General features: G+C 34.1%; 1 protein-coding gene across 1 annotated transcript; it reads right to left on the minus strand.

Moving 5' to 3' along the window:
- Positions 1–513: 513 nt before the first annotated feature.
- LOTGIDRAFT_138191 (hypothetical protein) lies at positions 514–9,501 on the minus strand (the record flags this gene model as incomplete). The annotated part of the gene is made up of 13 exons (XM_009048475.1): positions 514–588; positions 1,278–1,369; positions 1,711–1,809; positions 2,769–2,943; positions 3,149–3,217; positions 3,552–3,675; positions 3,962–4,114; positions 4,556–4,724; positions 5,122–5,271; positions 5,552–5,714; positions 6,259–6,330; positions 6,762–6,927; positions 9,440–9,501. Coding segments are annotated over 13 exons (1,569 nt in total), but the record flags the coding sequence as incomplete, so codon positions are not given.
- Between the last annotated feature and the right edge of the window lie 1,328 nt (positions 9,502–10,829).

The following is a 10,829-nucleotide window of genomic DNA, read 5'->3' on the forward strand; positions in this document are numbered from 1 at the left end:
TTATTTTCATTTTTGAAAATAAAATGTTAATACTTATATGAATAGAAAGTAGAGGTGTTCTAATGACTTGCAAACATACCAGTTTGTCTCACACATCCATAATTAATTCATAATTAGCTAAATTAGAAAAGAATTACCAGTAGAATTCCAATGAGTGACCAATCAAGATAGGTCAAAAAGTCCTTTTTGTTTATCCAGACAGTACATACATGGACATTTATGATTGGTTAAAATGCCATAAGAACATAATGATATGATTACGAATACATGATATTTCATTAGAGGTACCAATTAATCAAATTTGACACAAAAAAAAAATAGGATTTTCAACCGGTACTGGAACATTTCAGAGTCAAGAAGAAAAATCGATTTTTTCACAAATCCTGTAACACAAAATTGAGAAAAAATATGTTGCCTTAGGCTTGGAAGTACAGAGAATTGAATGATGAGTTTAAGTTTATGATAATTGGTCATATCTAACTAATGCTGGGTTATAATTTTGTTTATCAAATCTTATGATGTAATGGAATGTGTTTCTGTTGTCTTGCAACCATCCAATAACCAATACGTTGTCATGAAACCTTTGCCCTGTCAATACAACAAATATGACAAGGTTGACATTGGTGTGGGTACTGCTGGTAAAACAAACTGCAATATGGTTCAAAGTTAATTGATATAATGCAAAATGTAATCTCATACGAAAGTATGGCGTCTGGTTCTGAGAATTTAGCGAATCAAAATGAAGAATCGATTCGTTTCCGCACCTTGTTTTGATCCCTTAGTGGTTACGATTTTTCTACTATCTAATGAAATAGGATGAATCAATCGTTTCCACATGCTTTGACCCGTATCTCGTGTGCCAACTTGCGAAGCGCACTTCGTAACTTATGGACTCACTCCACTAAAACATTTTATTCAAATGATTGTATAGTCCAGGCTATTTTTAGAAATCTTCTTTCTCTCTCCCTTTCGGGGTTTTTGCATGCCTATTTTTGGGTAATTTTTGGTCTAGATTTGGAATTTGAGGTCTGAAATTGCATTATCTTTAAGATTTGGTGAGATAGTCAGACTTTCATTTGACATATTGGAAAGCTTTCAACGAGATTTCTTTAAAAAGTTGTAAAAGGTTGAATTTCGCGTTTCAAAATGGGAAGAGATGGCAAATGAATTAGTGGAGTGAGTCCTTATAATGTGGATTAAATCGTTACAAATATAAATTTGTTATTTCCCTTTAATCATTTTGACTACACGAATGTGAACACATACTTAAAACTGACCTTTATTTCAATATTTCCACGTTTCTCTATGTTTAAAGAAGTATATTTCTTTAAAATATTGGTCGTAGGTTCGCTCATGTGGATTTTCAGACCTGTAAAAAATAATGATGATGATAGTTGACAAAACGCAAGAGTTGAAGCTCACATTGTAAAGTTAAGGCTATGAGCTCGATCTCAAAGTTGAGCTTATTGGTTAGTCGATGACAATTGACGTCCGATTCGGAAACTGAAAACGCCGTCGAGCAATCTGCATCCTTGAATATATAAGAAGTTCTAAGGTTTATATCGTATGGATATCATTATTGTTATTCCGACATCCTCTGATGAATACAGTTTTCAAAAACTTGGTAATTTGGCTTTATTAGTTGATTAATATCAAGTTGTTTTTCTTTAAGCACCATTGACTTGTAATGTTCAATTTGATGGTGCGTACCTTCACCATGTGATTCCATTCTAGACGCTGTATTAACTGTATCACCAAATAAACAATATCTCGGCATTTTGACCCCTACAACACCAGCACACACAGGCCCTGTAGTATAAAATGACAATTTTAACGTCTACAACACCAGCTCAGGCAGGCCCTATAGTATAAAATGGTAATTATTAACGTCTAGAACACAAGCACTGACAGGTCCTACAGTATAAAATGACAATTATTAATGCATGTAGCACCGACTACAAGAGTGTGATTATTTGGGACTAGTAAAACCTACATAAAACTGTTATTCTAGCCAAACCAAACCGTTTAAAATCATTGATATCGAAATGAGGGGACTTTAAATCTTTTTTATTGCTTGATATTCTTTTTCCAATAAAACAATAATGTATTGTGGTGTAAATGGGAATAGACAATTTGTATTAAATAAAACGTAAAGTATTTTTTTATTATTAGAAATTCGACTACGTTATTTCTAGCATTAACATTAAAGGGTTTCCTCTATAACCTTTCACGTCTACGCTAATATCCGTTAAACAGATATTGTATATGCGTCTGGTCTTTGTGATTAAATGGAATATGTATTAGTTGGAGAGTTATTGCTCCAGACTAGCCTATATCAATCAATTAGCGATTGACAGATTACACCGACTAATAATATTCTATGGTTCACTTGACATATCGAGATGGCACGCTTAGTACTGAAGTAGTACGAGAGTAGCGTAGGTTTATTGTACCAAATGGAAGCCCGTGCAGATAATTGCAACATATGCTGAACCATGGCGTAATGTGAACATAGCTGCGGTATCTAGTATACCAATTTGGGATAAATATGCCAAAATCTTTTAGCAACAGTGCAGCACATCAAAGAACTCAAAATTCAATGTCAATAATGCATCTTCTTTCGCGTTCACTAGTGCATTTTGGCTAGGTTAAGGGCAATAACTTTGCATGTTTCAACGTAAAACTGCAAGTATAATATAAGGCTTCGATTGAACCCCAGAGAGACAGTACCATTATAGATTGAAAAATAACTTTTTATGCCCTTATACCTGAGTGAAGACCAATACGTAATTTAAGTTTTTCATCAGGTAAATGTCTCATACGAAATGAATCTATAGCTTTAAGTAAGGCAAGTGACATTCTAGCTATTTCTTCAGCATGTTTATGTCCATTTCTTTGTGGCAAACCAGAAGCTACCATATAGGCATCACCAATAGTTTCTACCTGAAAGTAACAATGATTTGATAACTTGGGATATTTGGCGATTAATAGACTACTATGGAAAAAGAAAACTTTAACATGTAAATTTGCATAATTTTATGAATTATATTGTGAAACACATCCCTGCATAATTTGAAATGCTAGAAAAATCTGTACATTTGTGTCTTTTATAGAATGTTGGGATTATAATGGAAAACAAGTTCTTTACCTTGTAAACATCAAACTCTTCTAAAATAGCATCAAAACATGAATATAAATCATTGAGCAAATCAACTACCTGAAGCAAATAGATCAGATATTAAATGATCTGTAACTTCTGGGTTTGTTTGAAAACTCACAATATCAAAAATTGTAGAATGAAAAAGTTTCTCATAGACAACCTTCTGTATTGGATGTAAAACTATTTTGTTTCTAAAGATCCACATAACAACTGAAACAAACTGTCATTTCTAACTATTTTGGACAATGACCGTTTCTGTCGATTAAAACGGAGGGCTCTAAGAACGTTACATTGTGCTCTAGTAATCAATTTGCGAAGAAGCAATATGCTTTACTTCCAACATTATTGTGCAAAATGACGTAAAATCCTGTATTCATAATTCCTCCCCTACCTCCATTGGTTTCGATCTAGCAGAAATGGTAGTAAATCCACAGATATCACTAAAATAAATAGTGATACAATCAAACGCTTCTGGCTCTACTCTCAATCCACATTTTAATCTTTCCGCTACAGATCTGGAAAAAATAATGATTTTTTTTTGTCCTTATCTGTGGTAAAATCTATGAAGATGGATCTGTAAAATCTTGTACCACACTGACTGCAAATAAGCATGAAAAATCTTTTGCAATTGAGAAACAGCAAAGCAGTAGCAAAAAAACTCATTAGTAAGTTACATTGACATCTGCTGAGTGCTTTAAGTTCATATCCCCACAAGTAAAACTTATTTTGGTTCTAGTGGTCTCAAGAATCTTCAACATGTTTTAACCAATTTTCCAAAGTATGACATAATACAATACGTACTTGGGTAATATTTGGTATAAAAGCTCTTCTGATCTTTTCTTTTCTTCTTTAACTTCTTGGGTTTTTTCATCCACCATTTTTTCTAAATTATTAGCATAAAGTTCCATTCGCTTTAATAAGTTATCTAAAAGATTTCCTGATTCACCAAATTTCCTAGAAGTTACAAAATCTTTATTTTCTTTCAATAAAAAAAATATTAGCATTATTCCCGTTTGATTCATCAATAAAACAACGGTATATCAGACATCTGACGATCACAATAGCTAAATCTGTACGTAAGATGAAACGTCTATTTCATTTCATTAGCGGGGTTTCTTCCACGAGATTTGAATTCCTCGGGTACTTGTTTTACTGTCTGTAGAAAAGGCCAGACAGGAAACGAATGGAAATCTGTGACTGTTGGTTTACATCTTCTGGATGTAAAAAAGGATCTCTTAGTTATATCATTATCAAATCTTTAGTAAATAAGAAACTAATTACTAACGTTCCGAACCGCAAAACTAAATCCAAAGAACATACTGGCAAACATTGGCACCAGCTAATGAACTTTTCAAACGAGAAAGTATATCAATCACAATTTATAATTTTACTTACGATGTCATTTGTTTGAGTGCCTTCACCATGGAATTGAATGCTGGCCGTTCATTAGGGTCTTCACTCCAGCACCGCCTCATAAGATCAAACATCTCGACTAATTTAGGCGGAACGTCAATTTTAGGACGGAAAGGGGGATAGTGATGTTCTTTAACTTTCATTACTACATCTGCAAATTTACAGGGAATGAAATGTTAGTTAAACGTTTCGATGATCATGCGGAAGAACAATTTCAGTATACTTTATTATGCCTGTGTTAATACATTACAAAACCAAATGCTACAAAAATAAAGAAACCAAGGACATTTTTTCTGAAAGGTTCACGAGGATATTTTTACCAGCTAGTCCTTGCCCTAGCTTGGCATCGATCTTAGACAGATTATCCGTGCTCATTTACAGCTGGGTAGACTTGAATATTGAGGAAAGATCACTCATTCAAGATCCAGATTAAAAGTTTCGACCACCATGTCTGCGACGCACCCAAGCAAATTGTCACATAATTTGCACAGTCTGCCATGCTTATGTAGGCCTTTTTTGATGTAGCATAAAAGGAAGTATTATTGAACCTTTGGCTCCAATATCTAATGTTTCCAACGAGAATGGTGACTCCCTGGTGATGATTTCTTGTAAAATAATACCAAAGCTATAAACATCTCCTTCTCTGGATCCAAACACATCATCATTTCTTAAATGTTCTGGTGCTTTCCATAAACATCCTGGAAAACATGAAAGATATTTATATTAAGAGAATAGAAATATACTTAAGTGCGTATACGGAATTGGTACTAGCTTTGGTTTCTTATTCTGTGAATTTCTAAGTATATTTAAGCAGCACTCGAACGTTATGGAAGTGCAGTTCAATGTTCAATACAGGACTGAAGTTCTGCTCGCAAGTTTTATTATGACAAGTGTTTATTACGACAAATATTTGCCTTCAATAATATGCAAAAATTTATTGTGTAAAGAATCATTTACTTTGACCTAATACATAATTACCATTAATATATTCCTGTTTACTAGTGTCTGTTTTCATACGGCTGTACAAACATCGTAATCCAACATCTGTTATTTTAACAGAGAATCTATTATCTATTAAACAAACCATACTAGATAAATTACCGTGATGATGTATAGAACTCTGATGTATAAAAGTCATTCCCTGAAAGAATGTGTACAATATTATAAAAGTTATGCTAATAAATATTGCAAAATAGTAATAAAGGACGCCTGAACATACAGAGAATCACCTTGCTTTTAAAGAAAAGATCAAAGAATAAATATTTTAAGATTTCGGGGAAGAGGGGTTTGACGCTACCAAATGTACTGGCCTAGGATTGAACAAAAACTCCCTTGAACAACAAGCAGGGAATTTTTTCTTCTTTCCTGATCTGAAATTAGACTAAATAATAACCCGCCCAATGGACGAGAGGTTAGTTTGTTATACACCAATTGACTTTAGTTTGCTATATTGAATATAGATATTTCTCTCCAATAGACTATCGTACTTTCTCGATTACTGGTAGTATTGAAGGAGACAAAAAGGGTACATGGTGAAAATTCAGTCATATCGGTCTTGCGGTATTTAGTGTCTTAATCTCATTGGCTTCCCTATCTTGGGAGTGGGCAGTATATATTCCACCGACAGAATAACAAGGAACAGGAAGAATGGTCTTAAGTTTTAAATTCTTGTATAACGTCTTTACCTGTGCTATATCGATTGCTAAGGAAAATTTGAAGTGGGCATCGAGTGTTATTTCTGTACTTCCAAGGACATCCTTAAATACAAAAATAAAATGTTTAAAAAAACTGTAAGCTTTTAAAACAAATTGCGAATATCTTATCTAATATAAAAGGATTTGGATGTCCAGATACCCTCATGTGCATGAGGACGACGGGGGAAACACGTCGAAACGTTGCATAAAACTTTAACCAGTGATTGTTGTTCCATAAAGCTGTCTATATATAAAAGGATTTGGATGTCGAGATACCCTTTTTGCTGATTATTGATCAAGCAGCGATGAGTACATTGAATTTTTATTTAAATGTTGAAGGGTTCGATTTTTACTTATAATTGGTATGTATGCCTTTCAATCCGTTTCCTCTTCCGTAGAAGAATAGTCTGAAAATAAAATACTTAATGTGCATTACTGTACAATGCACGCAATCTAAAGAAACGATAATCAGTTCTACTTAAGTAATCTCGTACCTCCAGTGTTCCTTTTGAACAGTGCTCGACAACAATACACTTGTAATTTGTCTCTATACAGGCTCCAATTACTTTAGCTATGTTAGTTTGATTTATATCTCGAATCTGAAAATTAAAATGTTTATTCATTGAGTAATCTTGATTTAATGGTGATATCGAATGTTTACTCAATGTCAACAAATCTCTGAGAGAAAACCAACAGGTCCAAATTGCAATCTATTAGGCAAGTGGACATGATGGCAAAGCAAAGTATCAGCTCTACGCCTGTGGCTCAACTAAAAGTGTTGGGACCCCTCCCCCACTGTCCTACATTGTGCCTAACAGGTTGGCCCGTGGCCCCTCTGATAGTTGAGCCACTGCCCGAGGCTGCCGCAACCACCGAGATTTTATATTTGACCCAGTCACACCACTCACACCACACCACTCGTAATGTTTACGAGCATTATTTCCAGCTCCAGATGTGCGTTCATTTCTTGTGATCGCCAGCACGTAACCGCGATTGATTGTCCAAACAGAACTTTGGGCGCTTATTCAACATCACCCCCGACCTGCAAACCGGTTTGATACGTATCACCACGACCCATTCCGAAATATAACCCCGAACCATTAGGTTAGCCAGTCAACTTTTTTCGGGACAGTATAAAACATTGACTTTTGCTTACTCTATACATTATCAGGAGAAATGTTGTACACACCTCTTTAAATTCTTTCAGTAATTTACTAGTTACGGCAACCTCTTTAATATCCAATTCCCGGAGTTGTACGGTGACCCCCTAATGGTCAATGAAAAAAGTGTAGAATAAATGTAAATGTATTCTAAGAATGAAACCAATAATTTGTGTAATAACACAAATAATGTATAAACATCAACATGTTGTAAGTACATAATTCATAGAACTATGGTCACCTTTAGGTAATTTCTAAGCATAAATCATAATAAGACCATACAGACCTTAAATGAGCTATGGTATTATGGTATGGGTATACCCTTGGCCAGCCTTCGACTATGAAATCTAATTGCGTGTTATTATCAGAACATGCTATAGTTACTCAATTGACGTATAAATAATTTCAAAAACACTGTAAAGTGTGTTATAGACAAATTTACACCATAAAATGATCATCGATAGCCTTGATTCAGCAGCATGAAAATGTTTTCGTTTCTTTCTTCAGTTATAAACATGAAATATAAGTATACCTTATAATTAGCTATGCCCACGTGAATTTCAGTGCCTGTCATGGTTTCACTCATTAAAGAACTTCTCTGAAACACAAAATAGTCTGATCAAAGTCATAAATCATATATCCTTATTGAAAAGTAACACGATATTACAAACAACAAAGGCAGCATCAAATTAGCCAGTTGTTTGAGCACGAACTCATCTTGTGACTCTAATGTATCAGCTTGCATCATTATCTTTCAGAAATGACTTTTTTATGATTATTTCGTCTATTTTTTAGAATAAAAAGCATTATGGGAATGCGTGATTACGGGATATATCAGAACAAACGATTACACATAATAAGGTGATATATTTAACTAGTTTTTTGGAAAAGTCTTAGTCAGATACAAAATAAAGCAGAATGACACCGACCCTGGAATGAGATGATATAAAGGAATTACTATAACCCCCATGGTTAACCAACACCAATTCATCTCTCGGAATCTTCCACCACCAAATATCTTTCTCTGAATTCTTCTTCCATCGTCTGTAAAATTTTATGTACTAATATAGATATTCTAATTGGCATTTAACTTGCCTAGCAACCTACTTTGTATATCAATACAGAAAAGAAAATAATTGTATTCATTCGCCCCAAGTCTAACTGTTGTCAAAATACTCATAGCTGCAATAGTTACTATATTATTCAAATTAAATATTTAAATCCTCACAATAATCTTGAATTTAAAATTTCATTAGACCGAAATGTTTTAATGAAGTGAAAGAATACAATTGGTAGTAGAATTTTAATTGGATAAATCGACAATCAATCATATTAATGGTAATCCATAAAACGTGGATCATTTCTGGGTTACATCAAACTGAGTCAGTTCTAGTTTTAGAAAAAGTGTTTTAAATCTTTCGTGCCAGGTACATGCGGGCTGATGAAGGTTGCCCCAAGTGTGGATTGATCTTGAACGTGCACGGCCCTGAAAAGTTTATCATTCATTTTCTCATTTAGCCATCAAGATACAAAAGGGAACAACACACAAATATTTTATTAGCAACGATTTAGATTCACAACGAGGGAAACTGGATGGTCAATATCGATGTAAATACTCACACATAACAAATGATCATTATAGCTGTTGTAATCAAAAGAAGTGCTGAGAATCCGGAAGACAAACCGATTATCATCAACCTTGACTGATCTGAAAGAATAAACAACAATATCAATCTTTATAAGAGATCGATTAGATATTGTTTATTAAAATAGCTATCTGATCACTTCCGAACTATTTAAAGATTCAATTACTTGTACAGTGTACTTCTTTCCGGCGGTAATCTGCCAGGTCATTTATCACTTCAATGGATCAATCTGGTATGGTCGGGAATAAATTTGACAACATTTTTTTTTTAATTTATACATTGAGTTATCACAGGTAGAACGAACGAAAGAAGAGCTAGCAAACATCAGGGCGAACATGAACTAGGGGCGAACGGATTCGGATTCACAGGCGATGGTAAATGGCGACTGCGTTAAGAGTGAACGGACCTGAATTCTGGAACACTGAATAGAAATTATTTCTGAATCATAGGAAACACCCACTGGCATACCTTCAGCTTCACATAGGTCTAATTTAAATCCACATTGTGGTACATCTCGTGGAGGACCTTTGCCACTTGGCCAATGAATAGACTTATCAGGATCTGGTATATATTGCTTCGTTTTTCCATCGTAACTACCAATTACCTGAAATAAGACGAGTTGAATTCCATCAACGTACCTATCTCGAAAAGAAAAATAATTGATAACGAATCCTCCGTTCAAATTTAGCTTAATCTCGTAATTGCTTGCTTGTGTCTTACGAGGTTCGTTTACCATATTGTTTATATTAGAAAAAAGCTATTAAATGCAATTAATACACAAAAAACACAAAATCAAAAAAAATATTTGAAAAAATATCAAAACTCAGTTCAATGTGAAATTAAATATTTTGCCAGAAAATGGTACCAATTACTTGTTATCGAGCTATTTGTACCGCACCGTCTTGTAAGAGTAGATTTTGTCTCATTTAAAAAAAACTTTTTTACGTTAGTACGCGTTACCCTTAGATTTGGCATCGGAATGAAACCGATCTATTGTTCGGGTTACCATATTGGTTGATATTGTTTTGATATAATGAAAAGAAGGCATTTTTGGTTCGCTGACTTACACCGTATCTTAAATGACCAATGTCAATGACATTTGAACTATTCTAAATCCTTTTTGAATTGAACTTCATATTACATTTTACAATTCCATTAATATGAAACAGACTATACTAATACTTTTAACATATAATCATCTAATACTTACTTCAAATATCCCCGTATCCGGCTGTAAATCATATATAATAAAATCTGTGTATTTATCACCATTATTATTGATCGATATTTTACCACCAATACCTACATTATAATTATCAGGGATTAAGCTAAAGATCCTTCTAATTAATGAAACCATGAGCATCGTTTCACATGCATGGATTCTGTGAGGTCAATTAATAAACAACTACAATATTATACAGTTTCAGAAACGGTTAGAATGAGCTGGCGAATACAATCAGACTAGCAAAAATAAAACGTCACCGTGGTCAGCGTTCGTTCCTTAGAGTGCGAATAGACGACGATCGTGTTTCCATGGGGTACATGGTTTAGAATTATCAAACAGTTATATGATAGAAGACGAGAATACACGAGACACGGATCTGGACACAAATAACTTCTTCTATTTTCATCAGTATCGTAAATCCGGCACCTAACCTCGACCACTCATGATGGTGTTAACAGCTGCTAGTGCTGATTTTGGCTGTGGTTGCAAATACTGTTTGTGAAAGCTATGTTTAAAACAAAACTATTGTTG

This window comes from Lottia gigantea (assembly GCF_000327385.1).
Source record: "Lottia gigantea unplaced genomic scaffold LOTGIsca_122, whole genome shotgun sequence".
NCBI lineage: Eukaryota > Metazoa > Mollusca > Gastropoda > Lottiidae > Lottia > Lottia gigantea.